The 25136-nt window shown below is 39.5% G+C and overlaps 1 protein-coding gene across 3 annotated transcripts in view; it reads left to right on the plus strand.

Moving 5' to 3' along the window:
• TMEM182 (transmembrane protein 182) overlaps window positions 1-25136 on the plus strand; it is an 82510-nt gene that overhangs the window by 40019 nt on the left and 17355 nt on the right. For 2 of the 3 annotated variants that reach the window (XM_008008265.3, XM_038004271.2), the window contains exon 4: window positions 23092-23229. The exons of the other annotated variant lie outside the window; for it this stretch is intronic. In XM_008008265.3, coding sequence (XP_008006456.1) covers window positions 23092-23229 — 138 coding nt within the window. The remainder of the gene's footprint in view (window positions 1-23091; window positions 23230-25136) is intronic. 3 annotated transcript variants of the gene reach the window in all.

Below are 25136 nucleotides of genomic sequence, written 5' to 3' on the forward strand. Positions count from 1 at the left end.
TTTTTTGAAGTTGTATGTCCAGTTGTTCCACCACCCTTTGTTAAAAAGACTGTCCTTCCTGCATTGAGTTGCTTTTGCATGTTTGTCAAAAAATAGTTGATCCTACTTGTATGGGACTAATTTTTAGATTCTGGATTCTGTTTAATTGATCTGCATCTTTATTCTTCTGCTAGTACCACAGCAATTTAATTATTTATCTGTCTAGTAAATGTTGAAATTAGAGTGATTCCTCTTTCTTCTTTTTTCAAAAAAATTGTTTTATCTAGTCTAGATTGTTTTATTTAGTCTAGATTATTTGGCTTTCTGTGTAAATTTGAGAATAATCTTGTCTACATATCTACAGAACATCTTGCTGACACTTTGGCATGAGTCATATTAAACCCACTTGGGGAGAATTGGTATCTTCATTACGTTCAATCGTCTAATCCATGAACATGGTTTATCCCTCTGTTGATTTAGGTCTTCTTTGATTTCTTTCATCAGTGTTTTGCAGGTTTTAGCACACAAATACTATATGTTTTGTTACATTTCCATCCAATGAATCCATTTCTGGAGCAATTGTAAATAATATTGTATTTTACATTTCATTCCCCATGTGTTTATTGCTAGTATATAGAATGAAATTCAGTTTTTTTTTTTAAAAAAGAATAAGACTTTTAACAGCAGTTTTATATTTACAGAAAAATTGAGTAGAAAGTACAGAGGGTTCCCATCCCACCACCTACACAGTTTCTCCTATTATTAACGTCTTGCTTTATCTTGGTACATTTGTTACACTTGGTGAGCCAACACTGATCCATTATTATTGACTAAAGTCAGTAGAGGATTCACTCCTTGTGTCAGGCATTGAATGCGTTTTGACAAGTGTATAATGCCATGTATCCAGTATCATGCAGATTAGTTTCATTACCCTAAAAATCCTCAGCGTACTGTTTATTTATTCCTTTCTGCCCCCAAACCATGGCAACCACTGATCTTTTTGCTCCATAGTTTGACCTTTTTTAGAATGTCATATAGTTAAAGTCACACCATATGTAGGCTTTTCAGATAGGCTCCTTTCACTTAGGAATATGCATTTAAGGTTCCTCCATGTCTTTCCATGGCGTGATAGCTCATTTCTTTATTGTGATAAATAATGTCTCATCAGTAGGTGTATCATTATTTGTGCATTCATCTACTGAAACACGTCTTGGTTGCCTGTAAACTTTGGCAATTATTATTAAATCCGCATTTGTTTGCAGGTTTTTATGTGGACATAAATTTTCACCTCTAGGGTAAATACCAACGAGTGCAATTTCTGGATCATATGGTAAGAGCATGCCTAAAGAAGCTGCCAAGCGGTCTTCCAAAGAGACCATACCATTTTGCATTCCCAGCAGTAATGAATGAGAGTTACTGTTGTTCTATATCCTTGTCAGCATTTGGTGTTATCAGTGCTTTTGGACTTAGGCATTCAAATAGGTGTGTAGTAGCATCTCATTGTTTTAATCTGCAGTTCTCTAATGACATATGATGTTGAACATCTTTTCTCATGCTTATTTACTATCTGTATTTCTTCTTTTGTGAGGCTTCTGTTCAAATTCTCCCAGTTTCAAATTGGATTGTTTGGTTTTTTATTCTTGAATTTTAAGATTTCTTCACATATTTTCAGTACCAGTACTTTATTGGATACATGTTTTACAAAAAAAAAAAAAAAAATTCTCCCAGTTTGTGGCTTTTCTTTTCATTTTCTTAACAGTGTCTTTCACAGAGCAGAAATTTCAAATTTTGATAAAGCTCAATTTGTCTTTGTTTTTTTTTTTTTCTTGGGTGATGCTTTTCGTATTGCATCTAAAAAAAATCATTACCCAACCAAAAGTCCTTAGAGTTTCCCTTATTTTCAAGGAGTTTTATGATTTAGCATTTTACATTTAGATCTATGACTTATTTTGAGTCAAATTTTGTGAAAGGTATAAGAGCTGTGTCTAGGTTCATTATTTTGCATATGAATTTTCAATTGTTTCAGCACCATTTATGGAAAAAACTACTTTCTCCATTGAATTCCATTTGCCTCTTTGTCAGATTAGTTGATTATATTTGTGTAGGTCTCTTTCTGGGCTCTCTTTTCTGTTCCATTGATCTATTTATTGTTTTACCAATACTACAATTCCTTTGTTATTCTAGCTTGATAGTAAGTATTGAAGTTGGATTGTGTCAGCCTTCTGTCTTTATTTTTCTACTACGATAGATTTTTAAATGTTTAGCTTGCTTTCCTGCAAATATGCTGAATTTACTTATTAGTTCTAGGAAATTTCTGAAGATTTTTGGATATTTCCTACGTAGATAATCATGTCATTTGCAAATAGGGATAATTTTATTTCTTTCTTATTTAAATGTCTTTTATTTCCTTTTTTTTTCTTTTTTTCTTTTTTTTTTTTTTTTTTTGCCTTATTGCACAGACCATGACTTCCAGTACTATGTTTCTGTCATTGATTTCTGGTTCATTCAATTGTGGGCAAATAACACAATCCATGTAATTTCAATTCTTTTAAAATGGTTGAGATTTGTTTTACAGCTTGGGATACGATCAGTATTGGTATATGTTCCTTGGTACTTGAAAATAATGCATATTCTATAGTTTTATTGTGTTCTATAAATGTTCATTAGTTAGATCCTGTTGGTTGATGATGTTGTCTAGTTTTTCTATATATTTTCTAATTTTCTGTGTAGTTGTTCCATCAACTAGTAAGAGAGGTGTCAAAGTCTCCAACTAAAATTGTGGATTTGTCTATTTCCCTTTTCAGTTCCATCAGTTTTTGCTTCACATATTTTATAGCTCTGTTCTTTTTTATACATACATATTTAGTATTGCTATGTCTTCTATGTCCTCTAAGTAGATTGAGCTTTTTATCAATATGTGATGTTTTTAGTAGTTTTCTTTGTGGTGAAGTCTACTTGATCTTATATTAATATAGTGACTCCTATATTATTTTAATTAATATATGAATGATATAACACTTTTTCATTCTTTACCTTCAACTTACCTGTATCACCAAATTTGAAGTGAGTGTCTTATACACAATGTATAGTTGGGTGATTTTTTTATAAAAATCTGGTCTGGGAAGCTGTGCCTTTAGTTGATGTATTTAGATGATTTATATTTAACATTATTATTGATATGTTACGGCTTAATTCTATCATATTGATTTTTGTCTTCTGTATTTCTCTGCCTTCTTTTCCTGTCTTCCTAGGGGTTACTTGAAATATTTTTAGAATTCTATTTTGTTTTATCTATAGTGGTCTTGAGTGTATCTCTTTGTGTAACTTCTATAATCATCGGTTCAGCTATTACATCATAAATATATGTTGTTATGGTCTATCGGTGTTGACATTTACCAATGCAAGTGAAGTGCAAAACTTTACCTTCTTTATGTTCCTTTACCTTCTAGCAATTATAATTCTCACATATTTCTTCCATATATGTTGAGAACTGCATGCAACATGTTACTCTTTTTGCTTCAATCATCAAATATCCTTTAGAAAACTTAAGAGGAGGAGGAATATATATTATATTTACCCGTAGTTTTACTCTTTCCATTGTTTTTGCCTCCTTTCTGGTGTTTTTCTATTATTTAGCTTTTGTGTAGAAAACTCCTTTTATCTTCTTAGTAATTCTGTTGGTGACAAATCTTAGTTTTCATTCATCTAAGGATGTCTTGATTTCTCTTTCATTCCTGAATTATATTTTTTGCTAGGTCTAAAGTTTGAGGTTAGCAATTTTTTTTTTCTTTTAGTGCTTGAAAAATGTTATGCCACTTTTTCCTGACCTTCCTGGTTTCTGATAAAATATCCACTGTCATTCAAGTGGTTTTTCCTTCTATATAAGATGTTGTTCCTCCATCCCTGCTTTCAGGAGTTTTCTTTGCCTTTAGTTTTCAGAAGTTTAATTATCACATGTTTTGGAGTTTTATTTGCCTTTAATTTTGAGAAGTTTAATTATCACATGTTTTGGTGTGTATTTATTTGGGTTTATCCTGTTTGGACTTTGCTTAGCTCCTCAAAACTTTAGATTTATGTCTTTTGATGACTTTGGAAATTTTCAGTCATTATTTCCTTGAATACTTTTTCAGCCCTGTCCTATTTCTTCTGCTCTTCTGAGATGTAGGAGAAATGAATGCTAGACCTTTTGTTGTAATTCTAGAGATTTATCAGTTCTTGTTCATATTTTAAGTCTATTTTCTGTTTGCTTTTTAGATTGGATAATTCTCATTACTCAATCTTGAAGTTAACTTACTGTTTTCTCTGTCCTCTTCATTCTGTTATAAAACACATATGTTAAGTTTTTCATTTTAGTAATTATGTCTTCCAATTCTAAAATTTCCATTTGGTTCTTCATACTTTCTATTTTTTTTTAAACGTGGTTCAAGACCAGGTGTGGTGACTTATGCCTGTACTCCCAGCACTTTGGGAGGCCGAGGCAAGTGGATTCGAGACCAGCCTGGCCAACATGATGAAACCCCGTCTCTACTAAAAATACAAAAAAATTAGCTGGGTGTTGAGGGTGGGGGGCCGTGCCTGTAATCCCAGCTACTCGGGAGACTGAGGCAGGAGAATCACCCGAACCCAGGAGTCAGAGGCTGCAGTGAGCCGAAATCGTGCCATTGCACTCCAGCCTGGGCAATAAGAGTGAAACTGTCTCGGCGGGGGCAAAAAATTGGTTCAAGCATTTTCACATTTGCCATTGAAGCCTTTTCTTTCTTTCTTTCTTTCTTTCTTTCTTTCTTTCTTTCTTTCTTTCTTTCTTTCTTTCTTTCTTTCTTTCTTTCTTTTTTTGTATCATGGCTGTTTTAAAATCTTCATCAGATAATTTCATCATCTCTGACATCTCCGCATTAACGTCTAATGATTATTCTTTTTCACTGAAGTGTTGAGTTTCCTGGTTCTTGGTATTACTAATGATTTTTTATTGAAGCCTGAACTTTCTGAATATTATATTATAAGACTATGGATCTTATTTAAATCTTTTGTTTTAGTTGGCTTCCTTTGATACCACTCCAGTGAAGGAGGAGTAGGCATTTCCTCATTAATTCCAGGTACCCCCTAAGCCTCTGAGGCTCCCTGTTGCTGATGAGTGCTAGTGAGGGTTCTGGCCTCCCATGATGCTTCCTCTGATACTACACTAGATGGGCAAGACCTCATTACAGCTCTAACCATAGCTTCCACTGACAAAGGTGGTGGAGGGCATTATGCAGTGCGGGTGGTGAGGGTTCTGACCCTCCACTAGGCCTGCTGTGATACCACTCTGATGAGGAGGGGCTACCTCATTTCTACCTCTTAGGAGTAGAAGTCTTAGCACCCTATATGGTCTCTACTATCACTGTGGAGGGTGGCCTTGTTGCCATCCTGCAGGGATGAAAGTCCAGGCTCCTTATTCAGCTTTCTCTGATATTACCTGGGCTTGTGGGGTTGAAGGGGATGGGGTTGAGACACCTTGTTGCAAACTGTGGAGGGGAGAGTGTACACTCTGAGTTTTTGCTTGTGGCGGTGGGACTGCAGTACTTTGTAGTGTGTGGGCAAAGTAGAGGGGTTATTTTCTAAAAGTTTTTTTTTGCCTTGGGATGCTATCCTTTACCTGGTCCTTTGGATGGGCATTTTGTTTGGTTTTTAATCTGTGTCCATTGTTGATTCTGGCTTGCTGGCTTTTCCATCACTAAGTCTAGAATACATGTGCAATAAGAAAACCCAGGAAATTCACCAGGCACAGTGCTATTCCTAGGGTCCCAAAGTCCCTTGCTGGCCTGTCTTCTGCTGTCCTCCTTCTAGAGACTTCTTATGCTTGTTTCATAGACAATGTCCAGAGATACTAGTTGTACTTACCAGAAGGAATAGGGACAAGTGTGTCTACTTCATCTTTCTGGAAGCAGAAGTTAACTTTATCTGGTTGTTTTCTGAAGAAACAACTGACTGGATTAACTGATAGGCTGGGTAAGGGTATAGGGAAAGAGCAGTCATTAATGACTCTTTTTTGTCCTTAGCAGCTGGAGGAATGGAGTTGCTATTAGTAGAGATGGGGAAGGAAGACTGGGCTTGAGCTGATTTTTAAGAGGATGATTTGCAGTTTTTGAACATGTTACATGTAAGATACGTAGTGGAGTTTTGTAGGCTTTCGGTTTGCAGAGTCTGGAGTTAAAGCTGGAGATCTGGGCAGGAACTGTGCATTTAAGGGTCATGGCATGGAAGTTATAAAGCTATGGGATAAGACTAAACCACCTGAGAGTCAGTGCAGAGAGAAGGGGGATCAGTCTAAGGGCTGAGCCCTAGGATGCTCCGTTGTTACGAAGTCAGGAATAAGAGTCAGGACCAGCAAAGGAGACTAAGGATGGCAGCTTGGGAGGTAGGAATCATGATGAATGTGTTCTCAGGGCAGGGAATGATGAGATGGACCCAATACTGCTGAGAAGTAGAGGAACGCGCAACTGAAATCTGATCTTTGGATTTAGTAGGTTATCCAGAGCAATGTAGAAAAACGTTTGACCTAAAGTTTTGCTTCATAGGATTTTTACTTATCAAGCTCACCATCACATTTTATATCGTTCATAAAAAGTAAACGTTAGTACTGCTTGAACTCCAGTGCTGGGATGAGGAATTTGACCCAGTGAAATTATCAACAATTACAGCCATAAACTGCTCAAAGGCACCATAGTAATTTCATCAAAGCTATTTATTTATTTCTCGTTTCTTCTGTCTAGTTATTGAAACCTACTAACATATTGGCCAGGCGTGGTGGCTCACACCTGTAATCCCAACACTTTGGGAGGCCAAGGCAGGTGGATCACCTGATGTCGGGAGTTTGAGACCAGCATGGCCAACGTGGTGAAACCCCATCTCTACTAACAACACAAAAATTAGGCAGGCATAGTGGCTGGTGCATATAATCTGAGCCACAGGATAGGCTGAGACAGGAGAATCACCTGAGAGGCAGGAGAATCGCTTGAACCCGGGAGGCAGAGGTTACAGTGAGCCGAGATAGCGCCATTGCACTCCAGCCTGGGCGACGAGAGTAAAACTCCATAGAAAAAAAAGATAATAATAATAAAAATAAAACTACTAACATATTGATCATGTATAAAATAGAAAAGTAATTTTTATTGGCTATTTTATAAAAATTATTAATATCACAGTAAATGACTTTATTTCATTTTTGTTTCAAATTAAATGGAATGATGGAAACATATGTGGGGCTCATATTATATGCAATCATACTTTACTTTTGATATATTGCCCCCTTGGATCTTAATACACGACCTCATAGTACACCAAGACCCGCTTGAAAGCCAAGGATTTCATCTGAAGCCAAGGAAACAAAGAAGTTAGGTCTCTCCCCCAAAGATCGGCGAGCTGCCTCCATTTCCATAACTTTCTTTATAATCAACTCTAGTAACATTTAAAAAATATTTATGTTTCGTGTTCCTCATGAGCAAGAGTCACTTTAAAACAAGATCGATTTGTTAATCAGGGAAGATTTGGTAAGTTGTATTATTTTACTTTTTAGCTTCGGTATAGCACGTCAATATAATCTTTTATTTTCTATTGAGAAACACGTTTGGGGACGTGGAGATAAAATTACAGCGACTTTTAAACGTAAATATTTTTAAATATAACTGATTTTTATCAGGTGCTTTTCCTAGTACCCAAATTCGTGGCTTCAAGTCTGTACATAGCCAAGGCCAAGGCTGTTATTTACGCCAATAAACGATAGGTTTAATATTGTTAAGGAAAGTGAAATGTCTCATGGAAGGCAAAGTGTTAACTTGTTTCCAGAGCAACAGCTGTTGTTATGCACTATGGAGGGTATTTGCTGTAACAGCTTGCTATGTTGAGTAGCTAAAGAGGAAGTCTTCCAAAGATATATCCTATCACTGCAAATAAATAAGGAAAATGTAACCCCCTCCTAAACTGTGTACAGAGTAGCTATGGGAACACTATGTTTGATTTTTGCAATGATTTCTTGCGTAAAATGGGCAATTTTAGATGGCTGGTTTTTTCAAATAGAAACTTGAAAGTTCAATGTATGCAGTTCATTATCAAAAAGAAATATTGACAATCTACATGCTGGGACTCTAAGCAGAAGAGTCAGAAGTGACTTCTGATGCTGTTGATTCTCTTTTTCATGGAGAAGCAAACAGAAAACTAAGGGGTCTGGTTAAGTGACTTGCTTCTAAAGAAGACAGCAAATAGTTGTCAGGTCAGTGAGGACAACTCAAGATTACCAGCAGACATTTCCACAACATTCCTTTAGCTCCATCCCTAGAAGAGCCAAGTCCGTAAAAGATGCCCAGGGAGGTACTGCCCTCAGTGAATGCTGACATTAAACACCAACGATCTGTTGGGTGCAGTGGTGTACTCTTTTAGTTTCAGCAACTCAGGAGGCTGAAGTGGGAGGATCTCTTGAGCACAGGAGTTTGAGGCTATAGTGAGCTATGATCATGCCTGTGTCCAGCCCCGCACTCTAGCCTAAGCAACATAGTGAGAAGCTGTCTCTAAAAAAACAAACCAAAAAACACCAGTGATCATGTTTCTTGATAAGTAAAGAAAATGCGACTCTCAGCCTGTGAATAAATAAACTGCACACATTTGTTCAAGGATAAGGAGGTATGCCTGCCCTGCCAGAGATGCTAGCTATGTCTCAGCTATCTTGTCTGTTCCAACGAGACACTGATCTTACCCTGGCTGTGCGTATGTGGTTCACATCCCAAACTACGCAGGACCTGATTCTGAACTGGCCAAGTATTTTTCCAAGGCATCTGCTGGCAGGCACAGGGCACTACTTGCGGCACAACCCTCTCAGCCTATCAGCTGATAGCTACTCTCTGTATCTTTGTTTTCTTCTTAGAAACTTTTCGTACCTCTCTTTTTTTAAATTATACTTTAAGTTCTAGGGTACATGTGCACAGCGTGCATGTTTGTTACATATGTATACATGTGCCATGTTGGTGTGCTGCACCTATTAACTTGTCATTTACATTAGGTATATCTCCTAATGCTATCCCTTCCCTCTCTCCCCACCCCACAACAGGTCCCGGTGTGTGATATTCCCCTTCTTGTGTCCAAGTGTTCTCATTGTTCAGTTCCCACCTATGAGTGAGAAAATGCAGTGTTTGGTTTTCTGTTCTTGTGATAGTTTGCTGAGAATGATGGTTTTCAGCTTCATCCATGTCCCTACAAAGGACATGAGCTCATCCTTTTTTTATGGCTGCATGGTATTCCATGGTGTATATGTGCCACATTTTCTTAATCCAGTCTATCATTGATGGACATTTGGGTTGATTCCAAGTCTTTGCTATTGTGAATAATGCCGCAATAAACATACGTGTGCATGTGTCTTTATAGCAGCATGATTTATAATCCTTTGGGTATATACCTAGTAATGGGATGGCTGGGTCAAATGGTATTTCTAGTTCAAGATCCTTGAGGAATCACCACACTGTCTTCCACAATGGTTGAACCAATTTACAGTTCCACCAACAGTGTAGAAGTGTTCCTATTTCTCCACATCCTCTCCAGCACCTGTTGTTTCCTGACTTTTTAATGATTGCCATTCTAACTGGTGTGAGATGGTATCTCATATTGGTTTTGATTTGCAATTCTCTGATGGCCAGTGATGATGAGCATTTTTTCATGTGTCTGTTGTCTGCATAAATGTCTTCTTTTGAGAAGTGTCTGTTGATATCCTTTGCCTACTTTTTGATGGGGTTGTTTTTTTCTTATGAATTTGTTTGACTTCTTTGTAGACTCTGGATATTAGTCGTACCTCTTCCTTTTTATTCAAATTTCTCTATAAGGTCCCTTGATCATGTCAGTTTCCCCACTGGGTAGATTAGTTTATAGAAAGTATTGTCGGAGTTTTCCATGCCTTTGTCTCACAGTATTTTACCACTTAAGAAAAAAGCATCAGGAAAATATAAGGATCTATAAGAAAGAAATGAAAGTATGTGCTTTTCTACCTGTCTGTGGTCTAGTTTTCTTACTGAAAACCCTCCCATGCAAAACCAGCCTTTTATTATTGGTTTTGATATTGATGGATGGAAGCTCCATATGGACAAACAGCCAATGTTAAGTTAATCAGTGATTTTTAAAAATATTGTTATAGGAAAGGCATCCAGATCCAGACCCTAAGAGAGGGTTCTTGGATCTTGTGCAAGAAAGTCCATAGAGTAAAGTGAAAGCAAGTTTATTAGGAAAGTTGAGGAATAAAAGAATGGCTACTCCATAGACAGAGCAGCCCCTAGGGCTGCTGGTTGTCCATTTTTATGGTTATTTCTTGTTTATATGCTAAACAAAGGATGGATTATTCATGCCTCCCCTTTTTAGACCAGTAACTTCCTGACGTTGCCATGGCATTTGTAAACCGTCATGGCGCTGGTGGGAGTGTAGCAGTGAGGACAACCAGAAGTTACTCTCATTGCCAACTTGGTTTTGGTGGGTTTTAGCCAGCGTCTTTACTGCAACCTGTTTTACCAGCAAGGTCTTTATGACTTGTATTTTGTGCTGACCTTCTATCTTATCCTGTGACTTAGAATGCCTTAATCATCTAGGAATGCAGCCCAGTAGGTTTCGGCCTCATCTCACCCAACTCAAGATGGAGTTGGTCTGGTTCCAACACCTCTGACAATATCATTTGTATGAAAAGTTCATGCAACTTGGGCCAAAATGTTCCGCTGAAAAATGAGCACATCATGAAAGGACCATTATGATGTGTTCCTTACTTTCTCCCTCCAGCTACTTCCCTGAAGCCAAAGCTTTTCACTGTTCTGCACCTGCAAGCTGAGCTCCTCCAAGCACCACTCCCCACTCCCCCTCAGTCCCCTTTCTTCTTGCTGCCTGCTCTGCTGCTTCTATTTTCAGGCCATTCCCACTCTCCTCTTTAAGCATCACCTCCCCCAAAGAGCCTTTATGCAATATACTAAGATTGCAACAAGCACCCTTTCTCTATTCTTGCATAATAAACCATCCATAGTCTTTCCTTGCACTTGACATAGCCAATAGCCATCTAATTGTATATTTCTTTCCTCTTAAACTGCTTGGTGGTACATATTGTACTTTTGCATACTGTATCACCAATAAATGCTCACCTAGCCTAGCACAGTAGCTGATACAAGGTAGATTTTCAATCAGTGCTCAAGCATGTACATGAGAGTGTGGAACTCAATACAGTTGTTAACCACTCCTTTTGCTGGGTGTCTTATAATACAAATAGAGGGGAAAATATCAAATCGTTTTAGTACTAGGAAATTTCTGAACTAACTTTTCTGATACAGAAATCGTAGAAACTACTTTTAATTCATATACCTAAGAGAAAGATTTCAAGATGTATAATAACAATATAATAAAAGACTGTAAGTTTTCCTGGGGAAATGCGATTTCTTGGATGTTAGATGTTTATGAGGCAAATCATCTAAAAATTATGAAAATGAAGACTTGGGGGTCCTAGAATACTTACAGCTAAGTAAATAAGCCTTTGCTATAATTATTTTCTACTGTCTATACAAAAGCCAAAACCAGCAGATTCCAATTCAGTGTTTAAAAAAGTAGAAGAATAAAGTGGTCTTAAAATGTTCCTATCATGGCTTAGTGTAAAAGATCACAGGTCTTTTCAGGTATAGATCAAAAAAAATTTTTTTTTTTTAAGGAAATCAGTGACTGAGGAAATTTGTCTTTTCTGGCAGTTTTAGAATTGGGCAGGAGCATTTACAGAGGTCCCTGATGTTCTTGATTCATTTGAAGCACTGGAATTGAGGCTCATGGAGAGGAAGATTACATAGCACTCAGCTCTCTGTTCTCGCTGTTTTGTGTGTGTGTGTGTGTGTGTGTGTGTGTGTGTGTGTGTTTTGAGACAGAGTTTTACTCTGTCACCCAGGCTGGAGTGCAGTGGCGGGATCTCAGCTCACAGTAACCTCTGCCACCCAGGTTCAAGCGATTCTCCTGCCTCAGCCTCCTGAGTACCTGGGATTACAGGCGCCTGCCACCGCGCCCGGCTAAGTTTTGTATTTTTAGTAGAGACCAGGTTTCACCATCTTGGTCAGGCTAGTCTTGAACTCCTGACCTCGTGATCCACCCACCTTGGCCTCCCACAGTGTTGGCATTACAGGCGTGAGCCTCCTCGCCCGCCCAGCCTCAGCGCTCATACTTAGTACTCAGGTGTTAACGTTCAATCCCTTGATGCCTCAGCTCTTCTTTTTCCAAGGTCTGCTTCTCTTTCATAGGGATTTACATGATAAAGACTCCCCAGTCATTGTGACAATGAGGTCAAGATCCTGAATTCATTTCCACTTTGAATGAGTTTGCTTCACTCTGTTCCATGGCCATTGAATATCTCATTAACCTTGGGATTACAGGGGGTATTGAGTGGTAAATTCTTGATTCTCTACTTACTGGTATTTTATTGAGCACCTATTACATGCAAGCCATAAAACTTCCACCGGGTTTAGAGAGATGAGCAAGACTGAGTCCAGGACACTCACAATCAGGAAGGGGAAGGGGATTGTACAGGGAATGGCAGTCAGTGCTCAGTCCAGTGACCGGCATTCGGTTACCGCGGACCTTCATCCCAATCATCCTAATTATAAAATAGGTATTATCATCACATTTTAGAGAAGGAAACTGAGGCATGGAGAAGCCAAGTAATTTGGCCAGGGTTGCACACTTGGTAAAGGGTATTCCAAATCTTGAATGTACCTCTATTCTGACTGATTCTTTAGTGGAGGTAAGGACGTAACTCTTTCTGTGATGTCCCTTTAAGGAGGGGAGAATGCTTTCTCAGATGAAGGGGAAGAAGTGTTTTCATCAACTTGGACTGCTGTAACAAAATACCACAGTCTGGTGGCTTAAACAAGACATTTGTTTCTCATCACTCTGAAAGCGTGAAGTCCAAGATCAGGGTGCCAGCGTGGCTGGGTTTGAAGAGGGCTCTCTTCAGGGTTGCAGATAGCTTTGTATTTTGTACTCTTGCTGGCAGAAATACAATGAACTCTCTCCTCCTCTTCTCATAAAGTCACTAATCCCATCATGGGGACCCTACTGTCATGACCTCATCTAAATTTATGTACTTCCTCAAGTCTCCATCTTCAAATTCTCTCACACTTTGGGGGTTAGGCGTTCAACATATGAATTTGAGTGAGTGAGCACATTCAGTTCATGGTAAGTAGGAAGGCTATTTATTCTAGTTAGAGGAAACGGGATTGCAAAGAAGGGCCTTGAGGGATGGTAATAACTTTTCCTTTAGAGGACTTCAGCATTTTTTTTCAAAATTTCTAGTAGATAGAGTAGGAGAAGCCAGAATGGGAAGATTTGAACCTAGAAGATACAGAGGGATCAGTGCCAACCGACTTTGAAAAACACAGCAAACCTAAGACTAGTGATAGTGGACTCTCCAGACAGCTGTGAATTAAAATCTTGACCCTACCCTTTACTGGCTGTTTAATTTCTGGATTGTGCCTTGACCTCTCTGAGCCTCATCTGTAAAATACAACATAGAGACTGCTGGGAAGACAGAGGAAAGAACGCGTGTGAGGGCTAAGCCATTGCCTGACTTGCAGAACCTGCTCGTTAAAAGTAGCTGCTTAGCGGGACCAGGAGTCTTACCTTTCGTAATCTGGCTGCGAATCACAGTGTCCCAGTGGGCTTTATTTTTTAAAATTTATTATTAAAAATATTTGTTTATTTTTGAGAGACAAGGGTGGCGGTGGAGGATGTCTAGTTATGTTGCCCAGGCTGGATTTGAACTCCTGGGCTCAAGTGATCCTCCTGTGTAACAGGGATTACACAGTGTGCCACGGCACCCAGCTTTATTCGGCTTTTGAAAAGACTGATGCCTGTGCCTACCCTTAGGGATCCCCATTCAGCTGGTCTGGTTTGGAATCTTAACATGGGTGTTATGTTTTGGTTCTCCAAGTGGTTCTGATGTGTGGCAGCGATGGAGGTCACTGACCTGCCTCCCTTCCCTACTGAGGGAGACAGGGGCAGGTGAGGACCTTGGAGCTGGAGATTAGGCCCTGTGTGCTCACCTGGTCCCCTGGGGTGGTCACTGAGTGGCTTTGTACACAGGACCTCAGTCCCCTCAGCTCTGTGACTTTGAGGATGCTGGTGGTGGCTGTTTCCAAGTTGCATTGGACTATTACTCCTGTTACTGCAGCCATCACCCATAGGACCACTAATACTGCAAAACCACCCTTCCCAGCACCCAGGAAGCCTCCCTCCTAATCCCCAGGCTCCTTAGAAGGAGCAAGTGAGATAATGAACATGGACGTGCTCTCAACCCTGTGTGAAGAAACCCAAGTATCTCCTGCTTCAAGGACTTTCCCAAGGTCACTGCCGGAGTGGAAGGTAGAATCCCTCTCCCTTGTGCCCAGTGTGCTTCCTCCCTGAAGCATCTCCTGAATCAGGCAATGTTTAAGGGTGGGAGGTTAATAAACTCCATCTGATCTCAGAGTTCTTAGCGTCCAGAAAACAAATCAGTGGGCCACGCTGAGCACTGGACTTTGCTTGGCATGTTCACGATTGTGGGGTTCAGATGCGGAGATACTGTACAGCCTGTCCTTCTGCTTTGGTGCAGGCACTACTGTATTTTTAGACCTGCCCGACACTGCCAAGACAAGCAGTGTATGGAGATGAAGGCCAGGCTTGCTGGCCTGCACAACAGAAGCACATTGCCTAAAGCGAGGCGACATATGCTGGCGGCCCTCATTTGCTGCGAGGGAGGTGGGGGGGAGTGGCGTGTTTTGTTTTGGCTTCATTTGGAACATTTTATAGCACTTCACACTGCGTGTGCTTGAGGATGTGTCGAAACACAGGATTAGCTTTATGAACTAGCTTTGTGGGTGTCTGAGGCAATATAGCAAGTTTTGAAAAATGAATAACACTTAAGTTTGTCTTTAAGCTGCAAATAAAATATTTACAGTTTTGTATGTACAACAAAATCACTTATCAAAACACTACAAATTTGGAATTGTGATCATTTGGGTTGACTTTTCTCTCTATACCCTCTATGAAAGAAGGTTTGTTCTGCAAATTATATTATGCAAAATCGAGAGGAAATGTTTAAATATCTTAACAGAACAAACTGGTTTTGCTTGCAAATGAAAACCCGTAGAGACACTCTTGATTCTTCCTGGTTTCTCACCACCTGTAACAACAGTAACAGCAAAGCTTATATCATCTCCATCCCAGCTGCTCAGCTCTGGGTCAGTCTTTTATGAGCTCCCACTTGGGCTTGCTACAATAGCTGCCTTAACTAGGAATTACCTTTTCCTTGTTCTATACTTCTTCCTGGCAGTTCATTCTCTGTATACTTGCAACAGGGATACTCTGATACCAATTGGATTGGTATCTCTGATTAATGGTCTTGAGCACCCCCTGACACCCATGTGCTAGGGCACCAGCTCCTTGGAAGGGAAAACAAAGCCTCAACCACTTTTCCAGGTTCCCCATTTTCTCTTCCCCTCATCCACCTGGTGGCAGCCGCAGGGAGCAGCTTCCTACCCCACATTCCATGGAACTCTTTCCCTCTCTGATTGGCATGGCCTGGCTCCTGCCTTCTGCCCCATGAATTGTAGGCAAACGCTGAGACCCAGCACCATATGCCCTTTCTCACTGCTACTCAGCCCTGAAATCATGGCCTTTCCATGCCATTCAACACCGTCATATTCAAGCATACCTCTACTAGGTATGTTTAGTACCCAGCGTTAAGAAAAGCAAATATGCTTTTCCTTCTGGGGAAGAGAACTTGCGAGGGCAAGGATTATGTCTGACTCTGGCAGTTTTTGGTGCCTTGCACATAGAAAGCCCTCAGCATATGTTTGCTAAATAAAGTGGCTTCTGGTTGCCAGCACTGTGCCCATTTGCTAAGCAAGCCTGGCAAGGCCCCTCTTAGAGGCCCCTGATGAGACACCAGTTTGAGTTGTTGGATGGCTGTGGATGGCTTGGAATGGAACTTATTCTAAAATCAGTCACAGTTAAAACGTCAGGCTGCTTTTGCCTGTCATCTAAATTAATGAGGTTTTAGTGCATATTTTACTCTTTTTCTCTGGAAAAAGAAATACTATGGGGCTTTACTTTCCTAACTTTTTCCATTGAATTCAGAACAGATTCCCATTCTGCCACTAGCCTCTTGCCTGTGGTAATCTTCACACATGCACAAAAAGGCACGTAGATACCGGGTAAGCACACTCATGCAGACACACACACGTTAGTGTGCATCATTAAGTCAACTTTACTTCATAGCCTTCATGGTCCTGTAGTTTTTGGTTATTTTTAAATTTCCTTCCTGAAGGATTTTTAACAGACGTTTCCCTATACTGCCTACTCACATCACTTTGAATTTGACCTTTCAGGTATACGCAAGACATGAGCTCCTTTGACCTATGCTTGAATCTGAAATTTGAATTTGTATGCAGTTAATACTCTTTCTATTATGTATTTTTATGGATAAAATTGAGACATCAGGAACATAGATTTGCATTCCCTATATGCTCTGTTTAACAAAGTAGACAATCTCTAATGATTCAGTGACTGTTTTATTTTATTAATTTATTTATTGAATTTTTTTTTTTTTTTTTTTGAGATGAAATCTTGCTCTGTTGCCTAGGCTGGAGTGCAGTAGCACCATCTTGGCTCACTGCAAATTCCACCTCCTGGGTTCAAGCTATTCTCCTGCCTCAGCCTCCCGAGTAGCTGGGATTACAGGCATATGCCACCATGCCTGGCTAATTTTTGTGTTTTTTGTAGAGATGGGGTTTCATCATGTGTTGAACTCCTGACCTCAAATGATCCACCCACCTCGGCCTCCCAAAGTGCTGGGATTACAGGCGTGAGCCACCGTGCCCAGCCTGTTTTATTTATAAATAAACAACAGAATATTTCTCGAATAATTACTAGAAAATACCATGATTAAAGGGAAATGTTAGAAAAATATGAAATGATATAGTTACACAGAATATGTTGATATCATATTTCAGTACACTTTTGGCCGATGATTTTCAGTCTAGATCTACTAGAATAAGGTTATGAAATAAGTTGCTAGAAAATGTAATTCTGTAAAAGTTTAATCAGTTTGGGAAAATAAACTGAATTCCCCAGAACTATTTATACAACATCTGTTGTTGGACTGATTGGCCGCCATCCTCCGTTCAGCACCTGCCCAAGGAGCTCTTTGTAGGCCAGTTGACCAATTGATTGAAAAATCAACAGAACTTAGTCTCTTTAAAACCAGTCTTTAATCCTTTCACAGATTCACACATGCTTTCCTTTAATTATCCACATTGTGATTGTATAGATTACATGTAAATGCATTTCCATTGTAAATCTTGCTTCGTGTTCTAATAGGCACTAATAGAAGTTCAATATTATGTAAGTTAAGCATTGAACTGTATTTAATGAGACAAATGGATTTTAGAGATGCTTCTGCTAGGCACAGTCCTAAACCTTGAAAGACAAGGCTGTGTAGTTTTACAAGCTCAAATAAACAACAAGAAAACCAACTCAGTTTTCTCTGAGATACAGTCAAGATCTAAGAGATTGAAACGATATAAATCACTAACCAAACAAAAATATCCTCCAAAAATTGTATAGGTATATAAAATTACATATATATTTATCTAAAATATATATCATTATGTATGTGTGTATACACACACATACATACACACCACATTTATAGCCTCTAAGGACAGTCTTTCAGTTTTCAGTGTTAATATATGTGTGTGTGTGCATTTGTGTATGTTCTTTTATATATATAGATAACTTAAAGCCTATCTCCACCCTGGATCCATGAGATTAGATGATATTTGTTAGTATCAGCCACATTGTTGACAAGAACATTTTATTACAAGGTGTCATAATTAATAATAGTCATAGCAAATATACTTGAGTGCTTACTGCATACAGCCACTTTTCATATATTATATCAATGAATCCTCACTATAAGCCTACGAAAAGAATACTGCTTTCTGTATTAGAAAACTAAAGTCTATCATTGTCACACAACTAATAAGCAGACAAGCTCCCATATCATGTTTCAGTTCCCAAATGCATGCACTTAATTCACTCTGTGTTGAAGATTCTCTGATTGGCTCAGTTTTGCTTCAGAGAGTGCATGAACTCTACGCAAGTCTACAAGACAATTCTTTATTATGACTGAGGATTTTAATTCTGCAATCGAAGTGTGGTACCTATGAATATAATTAGCTAGAAAATAGGAAATTCCAACAAATTTTGTAATATGCTTGATGTTATACACTTTTGAATGTTACAGGCATAGGCAGGAAACAAAGCACATGGTGACGGCACTCAGGCATCTGACTTGGAGGCTATTTCTATGTGATCAAAGCTCTCCAGGCAGCCAAGGCCCTCCCTTCCTTTAAATGCCAATCTGTGGTTCCTGCCTTGTGCGGGGGATTCAGAATCAAAAGCTGGGCTCCTTTGCTAGAGCAATTGAAAGGGCAGGGACTCGCAGTGGTCAGGAATGACAGCAGCTCTGGGGCGCATTTGTTCCCCACTTCTGTCTTGCTCTCTGTTTCTTCCTCTCCCTCATCGTGTGTCTCCTCCTTTTCTTACATCCCCTCCGCTGCCCACTGCCTTGAGGCTCCTGCTGCTTCCTCTGCCCTCTGTGCGACCTGGTTCAGGATCGCTGAGCCCTTGGCTTCCCTGGCTCATCTGGACCTGGACCGGGCTATCAGTGCCTCCTGTGAGCTTCTGCTCTGCTGCTCATCACCTTGCTTTCTCAGTATTCCGGTTCCTAGGGGATCACAGGGATGATTCCAACTCATCTTTTCAAACTGTTCTTCAGAATGCATGGGTCAGAGGTCACCTGGCTTTGTGTCAGGTGTCTGCTCCCATTTACTGATGTTTTAGGTTTGTGGGAGTAGAGTCATGTGATATGGAACATGGTTACTGCCTTTTTAGGAGGTAAATGGACAGAAAACATTCCCATGGGAGATGGTATGAGAACTTCATAGAACTTTCTGTATCAGTAGTTTACTTTGCCCGAACATGACTACTACACTCTAAGCTATCATTTAAAGAGATGTTCCAACCTCAGTGACACATCAGAAACAGTGTACAGCCATCCAGTTGTCCCACAGCATCCATGGATAATTGTTTCCCGGACCTATCCCCCTGAGGATATTAGAATCTGTGAACACTCAAGTCCCTGATATAAAATGGCATAGTGTTTGCATATAACCTATGCACATCCTCCTGTATACTTTAAATCATCTCTAAATTGCTTCTAATATCTACTACAATGTATGTACTAGGTAAATCGTTGTTATATTGTACTGTTTTAACATTTGTATGATTTTTATTGTTGTGTTGACATTTTTTGTGGTGTTTTTCCTAAATATTTTTGATCCATGGTTGGTTGAATCCACAGATGCAAAACCCAGATACAGAGGGCTAACCATACAAGCTAAGGGAAAGAATGCATGTTTCTATTGCTGAACACAAGACCCCCTGCTGTGCAGTGATAATGCAATCTTGATAGTAACAGCAGTAAAAGCCACCACACGTGGTGGCTCATGACTGTAATCCCTGCACTTTGGGTGGAGGAAGCAGGAGGATGCTTTGAACCCAGGAGCTTGAAGCTGCAATGAGCTATGATTGCACAACTGCATTCGAGCCTGTATGACAAAGCAAGACTCTGTCTCAAAAAGAAAAAAAGAAAAGAAACGCCTTTTACTGGTTTCTTATTATATGCCATAGACTTTACATACTTTCTAAGTCATTCTTCTAATAGTTCTAAAGGATAGATACAAACATCCCTATTTTACAGGAAAAGAGACTTCTGGGAGCTTCAGTAACTGGTCCAAAGTTACCTTGAAGGAAAGTGGTAAATACTCAGGTCACTCTGATTCCAACACCTATGTTTTTCTACTGTATTAATCTGATTTTAAAAATTCTAACAAATATCTTTTAAAGGAACTAAGACAAGAAATAGAGTCTACTTTATTTACACGGATATTAGCCAGTTCTGCTGCTCTTCCTCCATTTCTAAAGTTTCATGTGCGCTCTGGTGTCATTTCTCTTCAGCCCAAAGAACTTCCCTTAGCATTTCCTGTAGAACAGGACTGCTGGTAACACATTCTATGCTTTCCTTCTTCACAAATGGCTTTATTTTACCCTTATTTCTAGAAGATATTTTCACCACATGCAGAATTTTAGTTGAAGGTCTTTTCTTTCAGCACCTTAAAAATGTTTTCCTACTGTCTTTTGGCCTCCGTCATTCTTGACGAGAAAGTTAGAGTCTTGGGATTTTTTCCCCATATGTTTTATGTCATTTTTTCCACTGGCTGCTTTCAAGACTTTTTCTTTGTTACGGGCTTTTGGTAATTTTTTTACTATGTGTCTTGACTAATTTATTGGGGGAGTTTATTATCTTTTGGAGTTTGCTGAGTGTCCTGTATCTATAAATTTGTGTTTCATCACATTTGGAAAGTATATCTAAATCATCTTTGGGTTGGCTGTCTCTTTGATAATTGATCAGATTTTCGTTATTGTTGGTATGTCAAGTAATTTCAGGTTGTATCCTGGACACCTTCAATTTTATGTTGTCAAAATTCAACGTGTTAAATTCGCTGGAGAATTCAGTGTTAAAATTCTCTGGATAATGTGGATTTTTAAAATTTTATTGTTTTTTTCCAGCAGGCAATCAATCAACCCAATCTGTCCCTTTCTTCTGTGGTGGCAGTTTCAATGTCAATTCGGTTTTCAAAGTCTGTGTGATGCTCTTTGTGCCCTGCACCCTGGGGCGCACATCACTCAGGGCTTGCTCTGGAACCTGGATGGTCTTCAAACTGTAATTTGGTTCTCAAAGACTTTGCTATGCTTCTTGGTCTATTTCCTGTGCATGTGCAACTTGGGGGTACACTTGGTCCTTGTGTAGGTTCAAACATAGAATTTTAGAGCCTTTTCTTTAGCTGTTTTCTCTGTGAGATTTTGTTTACACCCTCTAGGTCCTCGGACCGCTTCCCAGTTTCTCTGGCCAGAAAGGTTGAATTCTGAGTTCTGGCCTCCTGTGCTGTGGCACATTTCCATGCAGCCGGGACACACAGCAAGCAGCAAGAGAAAAGGGAAAAAGCATGACCATGATTCCTCCCTCCTCTTTGCACAATGAGGGTTCCTTTTTGTGGTTCCTCTATCTAGAGGGTTGGGTCATCATTTGGGATCTTAAGTGCCCACGCCTCCACTGGGGCAGCAGTGCAGACCTGTATTTAAAGCTGATCTGGAGGCAGGACTAAGGGAATAAAAAGAGGAAAAAATAAACATGGAGATTTACTCTGGCTTTCAGGGGCCTATTTTCCTAGATTTCTAGGAAATGAATTCAACTAAAGATGTTTGTTATTCACACCTTTTACACAGTTCCCAATTGGCTTGCCTTCAGGCCAAATCCATGAGGGGAAAAAAAGAAGAAAATCAGATAACTCTTTGCAACTTCATCTTTTGTTAAGACTTGACTTTCCTTCTCACTCCACTTGCTGTTATTTACTTTCACTCCTTGTATGGTTGCTTGTCATACTTACCTAGTTTTAGTTGTGATCAGTGCAGCCGTGGAACGGATTTCTTACTCTCTGAGCTGCTTCTTGTTAGTAGTGATTATACCCCTAGCACTTGGCATGGAAGCTGTCCTGTGAAAGATAACCTCAACCTATTTCTAAATGAAGTAAATGAAAATGTAAAATGTGAGACTCACCAATTGCCTAATAAACTGTAGAAGGACAAGGACAGCAAATATTTGGCCCACACTCTGCAATTCTTGATTTCCATACTCAAAGTTGACATTAGTATCTCTTCACTGCCCTGTTCCCTGCTGCATCTGAATACAACTGCAGAATGTTGTCTAACACAGCAGCCCTGGAAACCATGCCAAGTGGCCAGCATTGGTATGGGAAGTGAAAACCTATCAGGTATTCCTGTCTTCAGGACTTGGTTATTCAAATAAAAATCCGAGCCTTCCTTTTCCATTTAACCAAGGTGACTCCTCTTCTCAAATTTCCATCGTCTCATCTTCTTTCCTCTAAGACTCCAGTTGGTTGATAGATTTCTTCTTTGCCAGGAAGGTGTGTTGAGGAAAAACATTCTTTGCCTTCTTATCAAGTTTTATATTTTCTTAAAATATAACTTGACTAATATGTTTCACTAAGTGTTCCCCCATCTATACCATCAAGAATTTATTTTAGCATGTTAGCCTTTTGGAAACGATGAATTTGGTTAAGGTTGGTAATTACCCAACTCAAAAATGATTGTGGAATTCCTTTTTGTTTGATTACCATATGTCACCAAACCTGCTATCTATTTTTCACCAGCTGTACCATTAACTTAGCCTTGCTTGTCCTTGATGCCTATAGACTTCTACACCTCTCATTTTGAATCTTTCTGAGTGAAAATATTAATAGAAAGAGGTAGGCCTTAAATAAATCTGATTTAAATTATCAGATTTGCTGGGAAAGCATAGCTAAACAAACTTCTTTTATGGTTTTGCTTGTCATTTTTTATTGCCTTAGACTATTTTCTATAGAGCCAACAATCTAAATAGAAGCGGATATTTTTGTTGTGGTTAGGGGCTTGGGGTGACTGTTAGCAGCTCTCAGAGATCATCATGGTGCAAATATATCTTAGCAGAAGATATGAGGCAGTGTTTGTAAATAATGTGAATGCCTTTACATGTGTTTGGACCTTCGGTGTGAAACACTTCTATGCTATCCGAGTGAGTACTTAAATGGGGGAACTCTTTAGAAGCAAGAACCTTAGGTCTTCTTGCTTCTAAAGTGGAAAATCTTGATGGAAAAAAAGAGCTCCCACAGTATATTAAGCTTGTGTGTGGTACAAACATTGAGCAAGAGGAGTTGATTGAAAGTCACCAGCACGGAAATCACTGATTCCAAGGTCATCTGATAAGATCTCCTGTTTGTTCAGACCCATCCCTGGCATTCTATCTAGCAGTGCCCATGGCTGAAATTAGAAAAATGAAGATGAAAGCAACTGACTGTGTGACAATCTGCTGTATCCATAATCTGAGCGTATTTTTCTTTCTTTTCTCTTTTCCTCCTGGGGGGGCTCCAGTTTATCGCGGTTTCTGGGCAGTCCTGATGCTCCTGGGGGTAGTTGCTGTAGTCATCGCAAGCTTTCTGATCATCTGTGCAGCCCCCTTCGCCAGCCACTTTCTCTACAAAGCTGGGGGAGGCTCCTATATTGCTGCAGGTACGTACAGTTAAGTGGGTATGACTTTCAGCCATGGTTTTTCTTCATGTCTTTTGATTTTTTATTTCTATATTCAGGCAACAGCCTTCTAGTAACAGTAACACAATAATATTTATATACAATACTTCTTGAACACTAACTAATAATATTTGTATACAACACTTCTTGAACACAAACTAATAATATTTGTATACAATATTTCCTGAACACTAACTATGTGTCAGACACTTTCCAGGGACTTTCCATTTTCCACATGCTGACACATTTAGCCATCATGGTAGTCTCTGCTCACTGTAAGCCCATTATTATAAAGAGGAGAACACTGAGGCTTAGAGGAGAAAACTCTGTCACTGACTCACTCCAAGGTGCGCAAGACACTGTTAACCTCTTACCCTATTAATTTGCCATCTGTAAATGGGGATTGTAACGTATGTCTCTGTAACATGTCAGGTTATGATATGGGCAGGTATTTTCTGAGCTCTTCAAAGATAGCCCTGTGATGATATTTATGACAAACACACACTCTTTATTTATCATAGGTACAAAAATATTTTTCTACATCATCACCATTCATTTTCTTAATTGTTTGTTCATGCCAGGTGTGGTGGCTCACACCTGTAGTCCCCGCACTTTGGGAGACTGAGGTGGATGCATCACTTGAGGTTAGGAGTTTGAGAACAATTAATTAGTTAATTGTGGTTCACATGAATTATCTGAATATATTATTTTCTGTGTGAAGCTTGCATTTATTTTAGTTAGGTTTCTAACTTATTCGATTCCTGCTAAAATGATCACACTACAAATAGAAAAGTAATTTGAAGAGGTGGCACCGTAGTGACAGTTGAAGGAAAGGAACAGAATGGAAAGGATTGTTGTCCTCCTAATCTTTGGAAAGATAGCTTGTGACGCTGCACAGTGTCACTTTATCAGTGCTCAGGTAACAATACTTTCTGCATAAGATGGTGCTTAATTCTGTAGAGGGAATAAAAAGAATAATCAGATCTAGATCCTGTGTTTTATAGGGGCCAAGAGGAACAGAAGTTTCTCTGAAAAATCGACTTGCAAAAGGCAGATTAATTGAAGAAAAGGCATACATATTTATTTAACATGTATACACGGCAGCTTTCAGATTGAAGACCTAAAAAGATATGGGCAAATTGTCTAGTTTTATGCTTAGGTTCCACAAAGGATAGGCAGCTGTGTAGAAATGATTTGACAAAAAGGGTGGGATCTAATGGTCATAGACTAAGTGGGGAACCCAGCGAAGCCTGTCTCTTTAGCTTCTTTTTGGCCTCTGAGCAGCACGCCTTCCTTCTGGGTGTGGGGCAGGACCCTCTCTGGAATAGGGATCTTACGACCTATTGGCAAACAACGTAGGTCAGGTCATTCCTTTGAGGCCAGTTTTTACCCAGAGAGGTGGAGGGAGAGTTAGAGTAATATGTTCAGGTTTCATGGCTGGCTTTGGGGAAAGGAGTTCTGGTTTCTATGATTCACCTTTGTGGAGAGGGGTACCTTTGTGGTTTATAAGGCCAGCCTCGGGAGAGAACAGGGCTGGGAGGCAGGAGGGCAGGAGAAGGTCAAAGGAAAACTTTTGCTTCTGAGGCTGCTCCTGGGGCTTCATTTTGGGGTTTTGTTCCCTGAGCCCCAACAGTTTAAAGAGCTCAGAAAAATCTCACTCTGAGAAGAAGAACCCTGTTTAAACCATTCTTTTGTCTTTTATTTCAACTGTTTTCTTTCACTGGATTTAGCCATTAAAGCTCTTCATTACAAAAGCCTTTTGTATTGAAATGTAATCAGCATACAACCTACCATTTTGATGTGTATAATGCAGCGTAGGGTTTTAGGATGTTCACAGAGTTGTGCAAGAATCACCACTATCTGATTTCAGAATATTTTTATTACTCCAC

The sequence above is a fragment of the Chlorocebus sabaeus genome, chromosome 14 (assembly GCF_047675955.1).
Source record: "Chlorocebus sabaeus isolate Y175 chromosome 14, mChlSab1.0.hap1, whole genome shotgun sequence".
Classification (NCBI taxonomy): domain Eukaryota; kingdom Metazoa; phylum Chordata; class Mammalia; order Primates; family Cercopithecidae; genus Chlorocebus; species Chlorocebus sabaeus.